Consider the following 20,378-nt stretch of genomic DNA (forward strand, 5'->3'; position numbering starts at 1 on the left):
CCTGGCACACAGATGTTGGTCATCAAGACGATGGCAATAAAAATGAGCAGGGCACATCTACTGCAATAACGGAGGAGTGGCATGACGCAGAGAGCGTGAACACTCAAGAAACGACACTGAGACGAGATGAAGGACGAGGTCAAGGCACTCCAAGACAGCGAGACTTGGAACCTAGTGAGACCACCCACAGACAGGGACGTCATACCGGGCAAATGGGTCTACAAAGTGAAATTGGGACCCATTGGTCAAGTGGACCAATACAAAGCACGCTCTGTGGCGAAAGGCGTCAAATAGGTGGAAGGACTGGACTACCTGGAGACTTTTGCGCCTAACTGTAAGCCAGAGACATTCAGGATTCTACTTCAACTATCAGCGAAGCAGGGCCATGTGATATACCAGTTCGATGCCAAGACGGCTTTTCTGCACTCACCAATAGAGGAAGAAGTGTATCTGGAACAGCCACAGGAGTTTGTAAAACAAGGATCAGATGGGGAGAAGTTAGTATGTCGACTGAATAAATCAATTTATTGTTTGAAACAGGCAGCTAACAAATGATATAAGGAACTTGCAAACTTCCTACTGAGACAGGGGTTCACCAGAAGCAGGAATGACCATTGTTTGTTCGCAAGAGCAGAGACAGAGGGTCACACCTTCATCTTGGTCTGGGTTGTCGACATCATAGTGGCATCAAGGAGCATGACAGTGATCTCCGATGTCGAAAAGGCACTACTCGAAGCAACATTTCCCATGGAAGACAGAAGGAGATTACACTGGTTTCTGGGTCTAAGAATCAGACGAGAAGAAGGCAAGGTCATAGTCGACCAAGAACGCTACATAGAAACAATTCTTGAGCGGTTTCAAATGAATCAATGCAAAACCTCAAGAAATCCAGCTGATTTGAATTTGAAACTTTAGACAGCACAGAACGGAGACGAAGAAGTTGACCAGAAGATCTACAGAAGCTTTGTTGGATCACTTCTGTATCTGGCCAAACAGACGAGGCCAGACATCATGTTCACAGTCAACAATCTGTCCAGACACTTGAATGTTCCTACCAATAAACAGCTCAAGTCTGAAGGGGCGTGTTAGAATATTGATCAAACTATAGTCTTAAATTTAGTGGGAATTAGAAAAAAGTTTAACTTACCGGATTACAAAGACAAGAGCAAAATGATTTTGATAACAGAATTTATATAAAAGTATTGTCAAGAAATGGTGCTTAGAGTCAGTATTCGGTTCAAATTGGTGAATCTAGATAACTAATATTAGAGTGAGATTATTTGATGTAAAAACTTCCCACCATGTATTGAATACTTATGATATCAGCGGAAATGTGAACGAATTCTTAGAAAAGTGTAAATGCATACCATCTGTGGTAACCCCTGCGACTGATTTCTGGGAAATTTGCAGAAGCAAACCATATTCGGTAACCCTTGCGACCCCCACTGTAAATCATGGTGCTAAGATTAGTTTTGTATCTTGACTTTCGCGCACTGATAATGGGTATTTATACAGCTGATTTTTGAGCCTCTTTCCATCCCCAAAATCAAATCACCATCTTGATCTGATAATCAGATCTCTCCTGTAAATCTCTAAATTCTACTGTGAAATATCATTCTTGTTATTCTCTCATTTTGAGAAATTAAGTTTTGTACTCAGTTAAAAACGCTTTTTATTCCGCTAGCGAAAACCCATAAACCAACAAATAGGGAATTGATGTCCATTAAGTTCATACTAGGTTCAGAATTGTACTCTGAATATTTCCAAAAGTTCCTCTGAAATTTTTGTGATTCAGTACTGAAATATGACAATCAGGTACGGGTAATCAATTGTACTTTATCTAAATTATCTGAAATAGAACATGTCAATTTTTGGTCCGGAACAGGTCTTTTACTTCGTTTTTGTTTGTTGACTTTCGAATTGTTGTTGACTATGTGACAACAGTTGTATACGGTGATGTGGTGATGTACTAATTTTCAGTAACTAAAAGGAACCGCATATGTATATATATATATATATATATATATATATATATATATATATATATATACACATATATATATATATATATATATATATATATACATATATATATATATATATATATATATATATATATATGTATGTTCTCAATGTTTCAGAATTTTCATCTAAGATAGGCAACATTAGTGGTTAAAAATTTTTCTATATTACCGCAAGATTACTCAATTACTCGGATAATTATGTAGCATCTCGCAGCACTGACACTGAAAAGAATTTTCGCGTTATCAAAAACGTTTAATCCTGATGCAGAACCGGGAATTCAGATACGATCTTTTTATGACAACTGTAAATTGATCTGACAGGGAATTTTGTTTGCTCATCTAAGATAAAGTTATTGGCGCATTCATTTTTCGTGCCTTGGGTAAAATGGCGAACAACCTTTTGAGGTGATGAATATGAGGCATAATAATTAAATTTCTTTAAAACGTTTTGCCACAGCATTTTCTTTCTATTCACATCTCTTAATAATACAATAGGCTGAACCAATTAACTTTTGTAATGAAATAGTGTTCCTCATAATTTCCTTAAAAACAGGTACAACCCCCTACATATACAACCCCCTGCCCCCATCCGTGGCCGTATTGTAACCGGTTTCCCTATTTTGACTATTGAAAGAAGCAAATTCTGAAAATTAATTAGAAATGTTTATCTAGGTTCAGAATTGTACTCTGAAAATTTCCAAAAATTCCTCTGAAATTTTTGTGATTCAGTACTGAAATAGTATGACAATCAGGTACGGGTAATCAATTGTACTTTATCTAAATTATCTGAAATAGAACATGTCAATTTTTGGTCCGGAACAGGTCTTTTACTTCGTTTTTTGTTCGTTGACTTTCGAATTGTTGTTGACTATGTGACAACAGTTGTATACGGTGATGTACTAATTTTCAGTAACTTAAAGGAACCGCATATATATATATATATATATATATATATGTGTGTGTGTGTGTGTGTGTGTGTTCTCAATGTTTCAGAATTTTCATCTAAGATAGGCAACATTAGTGGTTAAAGATTTATCTATATTGCTGCAAGATTACTCAATTACTCGGATAATTATGTAGCATCTCTCAGCACTGACACTGAAAAGAATTTTCGCGTTATCAAAAACGATTAATCCTGATGCAGAACCGGGAATTCAGATACGATCTTTTTATGACAACTGTAAATTGATCTGACAGGGAATTTTGTTTGCTCATCTAAGATAAAGTTATTGGCGCATTCATTTTTCGTGCCTTGGGTAAAATGGCGAACAGCCTTTAAAGGTGATGAATATGAGGCATAATAATTAAATTTCTTTAAAACGTTTTGCCACAGTATTTTCTTTCTATTCACATCTCTTAATAATACAATAAGCTGAACCAATTAACTTTTTAATGAAATAGTGTTCCTCATAATTTCCTTAAAAACAGGTACAACCCCCTACATATACAACCCCCTTCCCCCATCCGTGGCCATATTGTAACCTAACCGGTTCCGCTATTTTAACTATTGAAAGAAGCAAATTCTGAAAATTAATTAGAAATGTTTATCTAAATTAGAATATAAAACCCAGCACAACTTATCAACAGCACTTCTATAGTCATTCACAAATGGGATCTTTTCTGTCCCCCCCCCCCCCCCCCCCCCCCAGTGTTTTTATGACCCCCAATTACAAATTATGTGTTGTTATATAGAACTTTACTATGTAAGAAAATAGCACGTGCGCCTGGGTTCATAAAAAATTTATGCTTACTAAGCTGTGGAGGGGGGGGGGGGGGGGGGGGGACAGAATAGATCCCACAAATGATCTATTTTTCTTTACAAAAAGGCTTAAGAATAGTCATAAACATAATCAAACGTCTGGTTCATAAAATAAGGCTCTGGTAAATTAATACGCGGCTTGTTTTGCATACTATGCATGAAATAAACAGTAAACACAGTTGTCACAATACCATAAGCAATTGCTGAAAATCGATCAAAAATACGCGACAGAATTTTCCACTCTTCACTCAAAATATTCCGCTGATGTTTCGAAATATTTTCAACTGTTGCGTCCCGCAAATGATCTTCAACTTTCAAAAGCAGCAGCAAAATTTGCCGCATTTGAAGTTCGCGTGGGAATTTGCTATATTTTGTGTTCAGTTTCGTGCAACTTAGCAAAATTCCAGCGTTGCTTTGATGCGCTGACAAACTGAAGCTTGATTTTGTTTTCCTCGTTTCAAAAGTGCTGAACTTGTGTTGTTTTTTCGAACGCATAAACGATGTTTTCTTTTTCACAACTTTACTGTAAAGCCTTCCGGCTGTTTTGTCCGCTTCGAAACACAAAAGGGGAGCAATAAAGTTGAACATGAATTTTTTCACGATTCTAGGAATTGGGTTTAAATGCATGTGTTCGCCTTTGAAATGGAATGATAAGATAATTGTGGTAATAAATATGGAAATTGCTACAATGACGATACACGCGATGTAGTAATGTCCGATTATAGGAAACGACTCGGATGATGCTGGAACGTGATTGGACACGACAAGTAAGTTCACACAGAATGTTAGGAAGACAGTTACCGAGAATGTGATTTTTTCACCTGTGTCGTATTTAGGATGTTTTCCGGTCTGCAAATTTTTTAAAGAAAGATCTTAAATTTAAAATTGATCTACTTTTATAAATTACTGTTTGTCTGGCAATTCCACGGACCACACCTCTGTTGTATGAGCATTTCTCTAACTTGAATAAGGGAAATTTGAAGCTTTTGCAGTAGTTTTCATTGTAGTATTTATCCGGATTAGTGGGTGTATATTATTTGCACCCCCAGACGCACGTAACATATTTTTGGGGGGACACAAATTGGAAAAGATCCCATAAAATTATGTAAAAATCAGTTTCTGAATCGGAGAAAATCTTGTAGATGTGCGCTGACGTCGTTCAAGTATAGTACCAATTTTGCATTAAAAATGTCAGCGCCAATTTGCAGATAAAAACAGATAGGTTTTATTTCATCTATTATCATGCTCAGGGCATGAAAATTGTCGTCCAGGACTTTTCTATTGAACAAAAACTTGATGCTTATAATATGCCACCGACCTCCAACCCTCAGGCTTTTTATGGTAATAAGATATCCAAGAACTCTCGATAGCTTCCACAAAATTAGACCTTGGGTAATGGAGTCTCATATTACATACAATGGGTAATATTTTTTATAATGACTATGCAAATTAGGGTGGCCGCCTATTTTGCCGACTGGGTATTTAGCCGATAATCTACAAATGAGAATTTAAGCCTACAGTCCGATAGCACACAAATTATTATAGTTGATCGACCTCGTGATATTTTGAGCAAGAAAATTTGAGGTCGAATATGACAAAAGCTGTCGGCTGAATTTTTAAATTTTTCCCTGTCGGCTAAACCCCTTTCGGACGATAGTCCTAACACTGGACATTAGGCTTAATGCAAATACCATGTGATCGAAAAACATCCCAGATTCGCTTGGCAGAAGAAACGCGATGGTGCTCAAAGCCGAAATCATGGCTGTTGGAATGATGACGTTTTTCTCAAAGAACTCGGGCTTCCTTTCAAACAGGAATATGAATTGTAAATAGGGATAAACAAGTTTGTTCTGTTCTGTGTTTAGAGTGACGTCAATAGTGACCTCCTCTCTGAGGACTGTGTGTTCCAATAGAGCCCATTCGTGGTGTTCTATGAACCCTGTACCTGCCAGAGATCCAGCATCGTAGTCAAACACCTGGATGTCAACTTGACTGAAAGCAAAAAAATTGGAATCAAATGCTCTACAATTTATGTGTTGCTATATCCTGGATCATAGTAACATATGGTAAATCAGCACTGAATCATTGTATTTCTCAGTCTGTATTTTTACTATGAGCATATTCCGATCATGTCACTTTTTACCATGAAAAATGTAAATTCAGACAAAAAAATTCAAATGCTGTACAGAGTAAAAACAGCATTGAATTTTAAAACAGAAAACAAATTGAATTTTAAAAACAGCATTGATTTTCAGTCTGTTCACTCTCTGATCAGCGATCATATCAGAGTAATATAGACCTGTTCAGCAAAAAAAACTGGTAATAAGCTAAGCTTACACATCAATATGTAATCGTATCTGCTCACTAACATGGAGGGACAGACCAGATTCAAAGATTGAGTGTCCTTTAATGATTGATAGAAATCACACAACCTAATATCCACTAAATGATAAGAAAGAGCGGTCAAAAAATATTTCAATGAAAACTGAATTTTAGAAGTCCCTTTTTATCACCATCATTTTGACCGCTTTCATTTATTGTATTAAAAAAAGTTTAATGATAAAAAACTTAGTTTTAAAATTACAAAATTGAAAGCGAAAAATAACCATCAAAAGAATTGCTTTCAATCAGCAGGCGAGTGGTTAGCTTTAGCTGCAGTTAGCTTGAGCTTAAGAGGTTAGCTTTAACGGGCAATGCCAACGCCCCCTTCCCATAATTGCTTTTCGTACAGAAAATTTCGTCCCCCTCAAGCGATGCTCAGCAACTACGCTGAACAGTTTACTTAAAGCTTAGTAAAGCTCAATGAGAGCTACTCATCAAACTAAAGTCCTCAGGAGCTATCAGTTTATCCTAGTGTCCCTAGTGAATATTTTAGAACAAAAACTGTCAAGTGGTGCTTTTTGCATAAAAAACGCTCATTACTACCAAAAGTGCTTCAAATTTTGTTCGAGAGCAATGAAAAAAGAAACACGGAATTGTCTACCTATAATAAGTAACTGCTATCCGATGTTCAGAAATAATGCAAATTTGCAGTTTTTCCGTTACAGCGAAGTTATGGATCTTAAAATTCAGTTTCGTTAAAGAAAAAATATTAAATTAATGTTGTTAAAAAATTTTTAGCCCGCATTAATCTACGAACTAAAAGTTCAGAAAATTTCCTTCTGTTAAAAGTTTGCTATCGATTTTTATCGCTCTTTTTGGAAAAAAAATTAAGGCACAACTCTACTCGTTTAGTCATGAAGAGCTCTATCTAAGATAATTCGCTCACTTCTTCTGTACAAAATCTTTTGCAAAAAATTTTAATAGTACTTTCAAGTCACACGGGATTATGTTGACCAAATTTCAGTTGTAGTCAGCCTGGATCTGCACTTGCCAAAAGGAAAAGCAAGCTTCGTTTTCTTGGTGTGTGCTTTTTTCAGCAGATAGTTAAATAAATACTACCTTTTGCCGACTTTAAATCGAATTTTAAATAAAAAAAGAACCCAGAAATTATATGAATAAAAACTGCACTTCAAAAATTAAGAGTGCACATCAGAGGCCACATCCGGAACTCACTTCTGATATCAGACAGGACCAGACTATTGTGCGCTCGAACCAAATCCTAGACCCTGTTATTTTGTTCTGGAAACACACCGTGTGCGTTGGACTTGGGTGTGATCAGAAGTCACGTCCGTCTGGTACCTCAACCTGGGTGTAACACTGGCTGCTGAATTTTAAGCTTTGAGTTGTTTTCAGTGCGTCTATAATGATGTTCCAGTTGTACTGATATAACAATGAAAAATAGCTTTTGATTTGTATGGTTTCCATGTCTGATCATGGTCTGACTGCTAAGGCCAACAACATGTCAATCTATAAAGTCAATATGTGTGGTAAGATTCCAAAAATAAAAACCTAACTAAAATATTCACCGCACGAAAAAGTTCAAAAAGGATAACAGGCGGGATTGATATTGACTAATGTACGTTATTATTGACTTAAATTTTTATGGTCTTTTGCTTTCGCCTTTTGATCAAACTTTCAAACCATTACAACATAGGCTACCCAAAAAATATTTGAATGCTAATTTTTCTTAATTGTTGGAGACATTTAATTGCTGTTAACTGCTTTTTCTGCAGATCCAAGCAAAATTCGTACAGAGCTCTGCAATTTTAAAAATGAGAAAAAATTATTAAAATTTTTAGATCTAACATAAATCAGTTGATGGAGTCGGATAGTATTTCAAATTTTTTAATAAAAGTTGTCACAACCTAAACCACTTAATATTGGTTGCATGACACAATACCTAATGTCAAAATACCCAATGTGCTAACATACCTAATGCTATTATATCCTATTATGCCTTTGATCTTTTCGTTCAATAATCTAAAAAATTAGCATTCGTTGTTACAACCACGTTTTCTCACAATTAGTCTTATAACTTAATCCCAAGTACGGTTGTGATAGTTTTTTATCAAGTCCCACGGGCGGCTGAAGCATGGCTATGGCCCTCGGGGTATAGCCAAGTGCACTCTCTAAATGTTATGCCTAATAATCGTTCTGGTAGTTTCAAGGTTAGGATAAAAGATTGGGAATATTTGGGTATTTTGTCACATTGGGTATTTTGTCCTGACACCCTTAGTATAATAGCTTTTTTGTTGATTCACTTTAACAATTTTAGAAAATTCAAAATTAGGCTCATTTTTCTTGTTAACGCAATTGTTAAAATTGTTATTATAAGAAATCTAAAATGCAAAACAAACTTTGATCAGGACTTTGACCTCATCAGCATTGCAACACTTAAACAGAAACCAATGGCAAAACTATAAGCCTCCGTGAGCTCGGGAAATACATGTAAACCACGGTAAAAGAACAGACACTTGAAAACATTTTTGTTCAAACCCATGACAACCTTAAATTGTTTTTAAAGTCGAGCAAGCCCTCAGCGTGTTGGTTTGGGTGGGACAGAAATCCAGCTTGTGAAAATTGCGATGAAATCAATTCAAAATTGTGTCAAATTTTTGCAAGCAAAAGCCCGATTTGATTATTTAGTTCGAGCAGGTGTCGAATGTTCGTCTGAGACTAACAAAAGTAACTTTACACTATCTGTTGCTTACACATTGTCTCTTAATGGGTCAAGGGGTGGCCGTCGTATTGGCCGACAGGGCGTTTAGCCGACAACCAAAAATGAGAAATTTAACCGACAATTTAAGTAAAATGCGCAAAAAAGCTTATTCTGAAGCTGTGATTGGCCAATTTAAAACACTATTTCTTAAGCCGACAAACATACGGCAGTTTTTTTCATCAACTAGTGTAACGAACCTCTATCCGTGGTCGGACCGTATGCAACCGCATCTGGCCATGCGTCGCGGGCCATGGCAATGCCTCAGCGGCCCGTGGGACTTGATATGAATCTATCATAACCGAACTACTGATTTCTGGACCAATGAAACTTTTGTGACCAATTATGATAAAACTGTCGGCTTAATTTCGCATTTTTTTCCTTGTCGGCTAAACGCCCTGTTGGCCAATTTTCCTAGCACCGGGTCAAGGTCACTATCGCAATAATCATGTTTGTTAATTCTTTAAATTTTTGTGGCATTTATGTTTCATCAAAATTTGTTAGAAGTTTATAGTTGAATGGGACAAGATAACGAGGAACCGCGATTTAATTGCTTCCTTATATTACCAGTAAAAGCAAACCCGCCCAAAGCTGGGTCGGTAATATTAGCCTCATTCCAGCCTAACCGCAAAAAATTCAAAATCAATTGGACTGAAATTGGCTGTAATAAGATTTTTAAAAATATATAGCAACAAAAACTCCAAAAAGTCAATGTCCGCTTCAAAACTTGTATTCAAGGCAGCAATTAATTTCACGATTTGTACCCAGGTTGATGTCGCGCTCGAAATCGCCTCTGATCAGACCGTCCCAGACAAGTGGGACCTCTGATCAGACCGTCCCAGACCGAAGTGACCTCTGATCAGACGAGAATGCGCTCGAAGATCATTGTGCGCTCGAAGTGCGCTCGAAGCCGCCTCTGATCAGGCGAGTTCCAGACCGAAGTGACCCCTGATCAGACAAGTTCCAGACCATTGTCCAGACGAGTTCCAGACCATTGTCCAGACTAAAGTGCGTTCGAAATAGTCTGATCAGAGAATGATTTTAAACATGAACAAATCTCTCAATATTGTTATAATATATTCATTTCATCTATCATTTTATCAATCTTATATTCAACTAACAAAAACCAATCCTGAAAGTATTGTTAATGAAAGTAAATCGAAAAAAAAAATGATCAAAAAAATTACTGAGTATGCCATTTTTTTTTATGCTTTTAACTGAAAAAATGAACTTAGACAGCTCTGCATAAAAACGTTTTGATCTACTTTGAATCAAAATCTTTTCTTGAGGGGACCGGCAGTTGTTATCAGCTGGCCCCTTGGTTCTGATCAAACCCATCAGATTTTCAGATGAAGTTCGGATCAGAATGCTGTTTTATTGTTGTCTCTTACCCGAGACAACAAAAGTAAGTAAGAGAACAAAAAAAAACTTGAAAAAAAAATCGCTCGAATTGGTCTCTGGTCAAACTAGTGTGCGCTCGAATCGGCCTCTGATCTGTCTTGTGTGTGCTTGAAACTGCCTCTGATCAGACCGTCCCAGACCAAAGTGACCTCTGATCAGACCGTCCCAGAACAAAGTGGCCTCTGATCAGGCAAGTTCCAGACCATTGTCCAGACAAAAGTGCGCTCGAAGCCTTTTCCAGACCATGTAATTCGAGCGCACCGGGAACATGTGTGCGCTCGAAACTCGTCTGATCAGGGGTCACTTCGGTCTGGCCACCTCGACCTGGGTATTAAACAATTCTTCTTTGTAACATCTCAAACAGGAGGAACCTCAATTGTGGCAACATAACGACGAATGGTCGATTTATCTCACTCCAACCCCGCCCACGTTTTTGCATGCTTTTGCATTGATGGCTTGTAAAGTCTTAAATGGGTGGTCTATCCATAAATAATAAATTGTCCGATTAAGTTATAAAGTGCAAAAGCACAAATTAAAAACGGTGATATTTTCTCCGCGAGAAAAAGAGTAGCTCAAAATACCAGAATTGGGAAAAATTTCTTTTTATCAGTGAACAAAAGTTTTATTCAACAACATTTTATTCAACAACAAAAGTTTTATTCAACAACATTTGCGGAACCATACATACCCCAGTTAAAATTTTGTCTGAAGACATAAAAATTGATCGTTTTGATCGGTATTTTCAGGAAAAAAACGGTCAAAGCCCTAATGCTATTTTTGACCAGCTTGAGCGTTTTTGAACGTTTTTTCGACATAGGAAGGGTCAACTTTTGAGCGTTTTTTAGATGGCCGTTTCTTTTATACGAAGAAATCACAATTTCTGACCGTTATTCTCAGGTGAAGACCGTTTATGAGCACTTGTGTCTAGAAAATAACCGTTTCTGAGCGTTTTTAATTGTAAGAAATGAACGTTTTTCAACCGTTTTTTAAAGAGATAACCGTTTTTAACCATTATATTTAAGGAGATCGCTGTTTTCAACCGTTATTTTTTAATTGGAATGACCGTTTTTGAGCGTTCCTTGAACCTAAGAAATGACCGTCAAAACTCTGAACACAGACATCAAAACTAGACAATGATATTAAAACTTTATACAGAGAGATTTTCGAGCGCAAAACGTGACAACTAAGAAAGTATTATTTTCTTAGAGCAGGTAGATTTGTTCTTCTTAAACAAATCTGGCTTAATAAAATAAAAGACTCCTACGTTGGCTCTTAATTCAGTGAACGCAAAGTAAGCCGAAGTAAAAGTAAGCCGACAAAAAAGCAAGCCGAAAGTTATGTAATAATTAAGTAATCTATCAAAAATAATACATTATTAACCGTTACAATCAACGCTGCGCATAGTATTATTATACATAATATATTACAATGCACTGAAGAAACAAACAAACGTCAATTTTTAGATATCTAGTGGGTACGGGCCTCTGTCAATGGCCATGACTCTCATCCGTTGTGGGATGTAATCCGGAAACCGCGGGCCGGTTATGCCGTTTATTGCAGCTAAGCGCCCAACGGCCCGACAGGGCAACTTAAAATACAGGTATACCAAAATTTTTCTGCTTACTGGACCTCATTTTCACAATTAAGCTTGCTTGCCTATAGACTTGCTTGACTACAACCCCTTAAATCATTTGAATTAATTAATTGGGTTGAAAATTTTTTGAAACTTTATACCGAGAGCTTTTTGAGCGCAAAACTTGACAAATAAGTAATTATTTTTCTTAGAGCAGCTAGGTCATAAATTTGTTCTTCTTCAAAACTTTATAGGATTAATAAATTACCGGCCAAAAGGCTAAAAAAACCGATCAGAACGGTCATTTCCCAGAACATTTTGACCGTTTTTCGATCGGTCTTTACATAAGGGGTAGCATTAAAAAGGTATAAACTTGCCCATTATATCAATTGTAGATGTTTATAATCTATCTTGGCGTTCTGAAACAGTTACCCAATTTGGATAAAAAGAAATTTACTTTTCATGCAGCATCCATGATCCAATGTTGAAGGAGCAGTGTTGTATGTCATATGGGAAATATCTAACTTCCATCTCACAAGTTGTGCTCTGGATTGTGGGTCTGTAGAAGTTGACCAGACCAGAGTGCATTATCATGATCTTGATGGGTGAGTTCTGTTCCAGGTCAGCCAGACCATTCACTGAATTCTATTTGTCATTGAGGATATAGGGATGGATACAAGTTTGTTTTTTTTTCAAACGTGGAAATTTATATTATAATCAGAAAAATCACGAAATGCTACAATCTACAGTCGATATTTCTACAATTTCTCTGTTTGCCCCTACAACCCTGACCGAAGCGTTACCGCAATTCACGGCCAAATATATACGATTAAGAAAAAAAGCAAAAAATTATGAAAAAAGATTATCTATAGACGCGGCCAGAAACAGGAATTTGACGCTTTCTACCGGTGAAATATCTCAGACGGTACACCATAGTCTACTTGACACGAGGTCAAAGCAGAATTAAGTAATAGTTTCCTAATTTTTCAACGCTTGTCGTACATTTGTAATTTTTATTCCGAGCGCAGGAAGACTGAGATGGCAAGTTTTTGCAAACGGTTTACCTAAAATCTATAACGTACTAGAACGATAAAATATTCTTTGAAAAATGTGTTTTGAGCTGCTCTGATATTCTTTTTTTTGGTTGAATTGAACTTAAAATGCTACTGCGAATTTTCTCTGATTACCTTTGGATATTAATCGCGTATCAGGGTTCTATATAACTTAACACTGCATATATTTGCCCCTCAGTCATCTAAACCTGCAATTTATTCACCGCGAAATTGGTTGACACCGATATCTTTTACCTTTTTCGGCGTTCAAACGAACAATTGGCAATCGTACAAAGTAATTATCAGATGGGGCATCAAGTGTACCATTTTAATGTTTGCTTGACGTCCATTTTATTCAAATTTCCCATTCCATTCGTTAAAATTTTTTGGCATGAATTGTTTGGTGCATGTTTGTCCACTCAGTGAAACAATTTCAAACTCAATTATTTCTTTAACCTTAAGACATTTTTCTGCATTATTCAAAAATTACAACAATACTCGCAGTTTTTCGGTACGGTCAGTTTGAAAGCAACGATAAAAATCCGAAATTTTTATTATGGATGACTAGTTTCATTTATTCAACCTTTTATCCTCAAATAGCTATAAGCAGACTTCACTGGAAACATTGTTCAATATTATATAGGAATTTAAATTTAGCTATACCTTTATGCGGGAGGAACTAGATACTCAAATGGTTTTTTTTTGTTCAGACAATTTTGGTCGATCAATATATTCATCGTAGAGAAATGTGACTTGTATCATTAAAAAGCTCGTCCAGCGTAGAACGCAAATTTAAAAAGATTCTCTTGATTTCGTTTTTTTTTTCGAGGAGTTATCGAAGTTTAAATTATCGTATGTACGTTATGTGTCAACATGTGATATTTAACATGATTTTGTTCACTTTTAGGGGAATTTTCGTCTAAAATAAGATTTTTTTCTGATAAAATATTAAATCAAAGTTACATTTTACGCTTCAAAATCAAACAGCTTTATTGTGTTCCTAGAAATAGAAAGGGCATAAACGGGTAGTGGTCTCATAGGGAGTTTCACTAAAAAAAATCAAATTCTAATTGAGAGCTGTTTTTCAAAAGACTTTCATATGTTTTGTTTTTTATTTCAAGTCAGTTAGAGAGATGCAACTTTTCATATCAAGGTTTTGCTCAGGTCAAACCTCATTTACAGTTGAATGAAGGCCAATGAACAAATAATTAGTTTCGAAGGAATCGCTCAAGTTTTTTATGCCTTCGACTGTGTTTTCGTAATTTTCAAAGGATTTTTGATTTTTTTTTCAATGATTTAAAACTTTTTGTAGCCCTATGGCAGTATCGATTACTTAAATTGAAATAAGCTTCCTTATGAGCAACAAATAAACCTATGTAGAGCTTTGGGTGGACAGCAAATGGCTGTTAAGACTACAAAAACAATTGTCCGTCTTTTTAACTTAAACCGGTTTTAAGCTTATTTTTGTGTACCTGTAAGTCTGCATCACTAATCACTATATCAAAATGCACTTGTTTTTCGACTGCTACCAAAAATTAAGTTGATTGACTGTTTTATCTTCTAACTATTGAATTTATGACTTCGATGCCACCAGTTTTCATAATTTTCTTCTATAAAAATTGGATATTTCATCAAATTTTCGGTTGTTTTGAAATCTTATTATTCTATCCTAATGTTGAGAGTCCTCATTGGCTAGCAGAAGTTCATCTCATCAAAAATAAAAATTTGAGAGATAAGTTTATGGTTTTAATGGCTTCGACAGTTTCTTCTCACACTTTTCTAATTAAATTTTTGTTTTTGCCTGTATTAGTTGTCGTTTTCTTAGTCATCAGACAAATTGTGATGACTTATTGATGACCTGAGAATGACACATATCACTGTTTTCCCATCGGGGAAGAGTTTCGCATATGTTCTGAATTCCGTTGAAATCTATTGAATTCAATGGCTTTGAAACTTCGGGTTTTCTCAACAATTTTGTGGTTTTAAAACAGTTTTTATGACTTTCGTTGTTTTTAAAGTGATTTCTTTACTACAAGATATCCCAATGCTGCTAAAACAATAGTAGAAAATAGAACAGTTTTTACGCAATGGTTCATTTTTATTGGTTTCGACACTTTTCTCTCTGATCTTTTTTAAATAGCAGATTTTGCCTGTTTTTTATTCTTTATGTAGTCGTAATTTTTTTGCAAGGCAGAGAATTTTCATAAACTTCTGAAAGGTGTTTGAATTACTTTTTTCAATGCCGCCAATCTATAGCTAAAAGTCTTAATGTTTCTGATAGTTGATTTCATTTTCTAAAAAAAGACTTTTCAATTTTTTGTTCTTTTTGTCAACTTGCAACGTATTTTCATACTTGAGAGGTCCCATCCGCTTCCTTGTAAATCAAACTTCAACGTGTTTGTTGATATTGTGTCGTAACTGTTGTTCTGTGTGTTGGACAATATGAGTTTTCACAAATATTTTGTGAGTGGTCAATATGCATGTTTCTTTTTGCCTTCTCATAGCAAATTCGCTTAATAACATATCCCATTGATTTTCACTAAAATTTTAACTGAATTAGTCTAAATAACAATAAAATAAAAAAAACACCGCAAAAATTGTTTTGTTTTTTTTGCTTGCTTTGTTGCTTGTTTTTTCTTCTCGTGGTCTTATTAATTGTAGATCTCCTGAGCACTCTAATGAGGTATGGCATTATGCATTTCAATAAGCAGTTTGGGTGTGTGACATATCTTTAATCTCAAACATCTAATTTTGGTTATCTCTTCTTTTGGTTGAAAATTTTGTCAAAAATGTAGATGAGCTCGGGTCGGAACATCATATGCGAACGCACATTAACGAGCCTCCTTGTCAGCCTTTTATCCTCAAATAGCTATTAGCAGACCTCTGTACGTACAATGTGCAACAATATATAAGGATTTAAACATTATTGGTTATTGTCATCATTGACGTGATGAAATAACTCGTATCGTGATGAAATAACTCGTATCGTGATGAAATAACTCGTAAACATGATGAAATAACTCGTATCGATCAATACGAGTTCGTTCATCACGTTTTTGAGGACAAAAAGTAACATCCGTTAGACAAATATAGTCAATTTGCCTATATTGGATCAACATCGGCCCAAATAATTGCTTCAAATTCTGAATTTTTAATAAATTATTTTTATTACTAGCGAATAAAAAAATTGATTTTGAAAACATATTTGTTTCTGTTTTCTCTTTCTGAACAATTCTTGAGTAAAACGAGAAAAGTGAAACTTTTCATAGCTAAAGTGATATTTTTACAAAAAGTTTATGTTTTAAAAAAGTTCAGCATCATTCATTTGTTGTATTAAGTTATAGCTCTTTGCATTCTTCTAGTCTTGCACATCATAATGCCTCTATATTTTCCTACACCATAAAAAATGAACAATTTGATCTATTTGAAAGCAAATTGAGCGTCAGAAAACGAAAACTTGAAAACAATTTCTGCATGAGCCAATAGCGCCCATCTTCATTTCAGTTGAGATTTGAAATTTTTAAAAATAGTTGAAAGCATTAAAAGTTGGAATTATTTCTGTATATAGGTGGCTTTTAATCGGACTTACAGTGCTATATCATCATCTTTATATAGCTTACTACGCGTTCAAAAAACAATTCCTTTGCTGAAAGAGTGCTAATATTTGAAAAAACCTTGGTCTCTTGACGCCGCTGAAAAGCAGACATTTTTCTTTCCCATAGGAGCGTATACACTTATCAACGGTTATCACACAGTAACAGGCGCCTGGCTGCCTTCAGCATAAATCGTGATCTGACCTTTAGCAAAAACTTGAGAAGAATTTATATTCGGTCACATCTTGAAAATAACAAAAGAATGGAGACTCGATCATCTCTAATTAATGAGAAAAATTTCGTTAGGCAAAGACTGATAAAAATTTTGTATTTTCCTACCTGGTCAATATTTAAAACTTATGAACAAGCTGATAATAGACAGCCATTCCATTGTCTATGTTTATGACGCCTGCCATTTTAATATTTTTTTTTGATTTGCCGAATTTAATCGCAAGAAACAAAGCCATAATGATATCATCACGTTTCTTCAAATTATAATTAGTTGCATTCAATGACCCCCCCCCCATGAATGCCGACTGATAACGGATCATTTAATTTGTTCACTCCTAAATTTTAGGGCCATTTTTATTACGCCTTTTTTTAGTTTGTCTGCTATCGATTGATTTCAGACGCCTCGTAAGACGCATGAAGCACGGTTTCTAACAATTGTGCACAATATTCATACATTGATTCCTTAGAAGAAAAAGCTATTTCTTCAAAAGTTTTTGTGATATTTTCTTGTGCTATTTTGAATATTTTTCTAAGTATCCTTCCCTGGTATATGACATCCGGGAGCCATATCATGCCTGGGTTCACGAAGATTTCCGTCAGGTTGTCGTACTCGCTCGGGTCCCACTGCAAGAACTAAAAAATGTAATCATTTGAGGAATTTTCTAGAAGGTCAAATGGACAGCGTCTCAACCACCAAAAGCTGTTAGATTCGGAACTATGTTCTTGAATTTATATACAAGTTCCAAAATGGTTATTTGTCAAAAACATTTTCGAAGAGCAGAATATTTTACGGAGTCTTGTTACACATAAAATGAACCATTTTGGAGACATACAAATCATAAAAGCACAGCAAATTTAAAACGGAAGTTTTTTATGGACTATATATTGTGTAGAATTTTGTATTTTGTCGTTAGAAGGCTTCTAGCTGAGGACTGGCTAGCGCCCAAAACTCTATCGATTTCGAAAGGTTTATTCGGTGGGTCGTCTATTTGCTGAAACTGATGTCTTTTGTCCTCAGTTGCTCTCGGCCGCCGTTCAAAAGTTCCGTTGAGTAAATAAATTAACAATCGAAAATAAATAATCAAGCCAAAGTAACAATAACACCGGCAAGAAATGTTCTCAAATGCAATTAATTAATCAACCGGAAATGTAGGTACACAAACTCCAAAAAATTTACACTAAATAATGGGTTCACACTTCTAAAAAGAACTTTCATCAAATCAATTCCCAGCTTCTGAAAAGTATTTTTCGTTTCTGAGAAGTGTTCCTAACTATTTCGGTCCTATTTTTAAAGTTATCTCAAAATCTGCGTTTCCGTCTTAACAAAATCTAAAAGTCAAATTTGTTGATTGCAAATTGTCTCACAGTCCAACTGGTCTTGACAAAAATTAATCAAGCTCAAACTTACTTTTAAATTTTTCTTCTCTATCTAGAACCAACTGTTCTGTATCCTCTCTCTTCGTTCTATCTCCTCGCGGTTTTCGCTTTCTACTCTCAATAACTTAGATGCAACGCCTTCTGCCACGTGGCATTAGAAATCGTTACCTGTGTGAAGTACTGTCATTACACCTCTTTGTTCTACTACTTGCTCTTTTTGGGGATGGTTGATTGCTAGCTGCATTGATTTCTTTACTTTCGCTCTTTTGGAACGCTCTTCCGAATATGAACTCAACTCTCATTGGTCAACAAAACAAGTCACGCTGCACTACCCCTAACTATATCACGAGTTATGCAATTTCGTTCACGCAAATACCAATCCGCCTACTAAATACCAAACGTAAAATGCTTTGCATAATATTCGCTCCTCCCTATTGTACTGAAGAAACGAATCACTAGACTTTTGAACCAATTAAAAACCAATGTTCAAAAATACTCCCCTACCATATACCAAATTCATCAAAAGTAATCTGCTAGAGCACACAAATGATCAAGGTCGTCATGCTACGATCATCATTTGCAAGATAAAATGATTTTTAGGCCAACGAAATATTTGCGCATGTCGCAATTTAACACGTACGTTTAAGAACTTTTCCCAACTTCTCCGGAATGTTCCAAAGTATTCCGTTCCAATGTACCAACCATTCCGTTTCAAAAATGATAATCATCTCTCTGCTAACAGAGATTTTCTAGTTGGGTTAAATGGCGACATATCTCTCATTGGGCCAAACGTCAATTATATACTTTTATCAAAACAAAAACATCTATAGTTGCCCTTTGTCTATCTTTAAAACTGCTTAAAATGTCAACCTGTAAAATATTTCTAACAGTAGTCTGAATTCCGCCGGGACCCTAATTTCGACATGAATGCCCTCCTGAAATCTCGCCTGGCCATTTCAGAATGGGGTGGGTAATTTAGAGTCTCTTTTTCCATTGTTCGTTATCTTCTGCATGCCTGAAAATACCCATGGAAGAGTTCATTTGTGAAATCTGAGTAATCCGAAATTTATGTCGACATAGGGAGTGGGGGTTGACTTAGGCTATAAATTTCATCTTTTAGTCCATAATATTCTATACTCGTTCGTTCATACAATATTGGACATTTTTTCGTTGTTTCAGGAGCCATAGTGTTTCCTCATATTGTTTCACAAATTTCGCTATAGCGCAATACATGGTGTAGACAGAGTCTGCAAACCATCCTCATTTAACTTTGCTATCCAATATAAACTGTATGTGCTATTTAGAAAGTACAGTTTGCCGACATAACTATTAGAACTTATTAACTTAAGTGTTCTCGGGTTTTCCATGGAAAAAACGTTTATTAACACCATTCTGGGATTTAAAACCGACTCCTATCAGAAGGACATACTGCCTTGGGCTCTCATCCCGATTTTGGTTAATTTTCAATGAATAGTTTAGAAGTTTCATGAGTTAAGAGTTTTCCCAGTTTTCCTGGGATAGGAACCCGGGAAAGACGATTTAAGCATGTTTTATGTTTCATTTGTAATTAGGGTACTTAGGGTTGCAAGTCCTGTGATTTCTCAGAGATAACAGTGACGCTAAGTATGACTTCCTCCTACTTCGACCTAACTCACTTTGGGCGCTAATAGCTCGGGTTCAAACTCTCATATCGAAAAATACCCCCTGATAAGGTCCTATTGAAATCATCATCTTTATCCGCTCCCAAATTTTCATGTCGATAGGACTTTCTCCTCGGAAACGGGGGGTGCTGAGCGAATTCAGTTAATTCTGTATTTTTTGAAAAATTCACTAAGTTCTTACTCAAATTTATCTAACTCGATACTAGTTCTCATTCATTCTGCTTTGCTATCATTCTTTATACCACACTTTTAAAGCAGCTCGTTTTTGATTTACTTTTTGTTTATCAAATTTTATTCTTTTCTTTTTATCTGAACATTGTTTTCTTTTCATTATTCATTTGGTTCCTTTTCTTTTATCCATGGACCCAAAACGAATATAATCAAATTTCCGCCTACCATCTTAATAAGACCATTCCTAATACGTATATCGACAATTTATCCCGGAACGCTTTCGTTCGTAAGTCGAAACGCTATCATTTTTCTGATGGCGTTCTTCAAAAGAACGGAAGAACTGTTGTTTCTGCCTCAGCGGCATGGGAAACACATATTCACGATGTAGTTCTTGACCATAAAGATGCGGGAAAAGCATTAGAAAGTTTTGCCGCCGAA

General features: G+C 35.8%; 1 protein-coding gene across 1 annotated transcript in view; it reads right to left on the minus strand.

The window, feature by feature from the left end:
• Positions 1-20,378, minus strand: part of LOC142334810 (neuronal acetylcholine receptor subunit alpha-10-like) — a 76,052-nt gene that overhangs the window by 44,449 nt on the left and 11,225 nt on the right. Inside the window, exons 6-9 of the mRNA XM_075383135.1 lie at positions 17,275-17,364; positions 12,313-12,500; positions 5,475-5,775; positions 4,308-4,632 (exon numbers count right to left, since the gene is read on the minus strand). Coding sequence (XP_075239250.1) covers positions 4,308-4,632; positions 5,475-5,775; positions 12,313-12,500; positions 17,275-17,364 — 904 coding nt within the window. The remainder of the gene's footprint in view (positions 1-4,307; positions 4,633-5,474; positions 5,776-12,312; positions 12,501-17,274; positions 17,365-20,378) is intronic.

The sequence above is a fragment of the Convolutriloba macropyga genome, chromosome 2 (assembly GCF_964194025.1).
Source record: "Convolutriloba macropyga chromosome 2, txConMacr16.3, whole genome shotgun sequence".
NCBI classification, from domain to species: Eukaryota; Metazoa; Xenacoelomorpha; order Acoela; family Convolutidae; genus Convolutriloba; species Convolutriloba macropyga.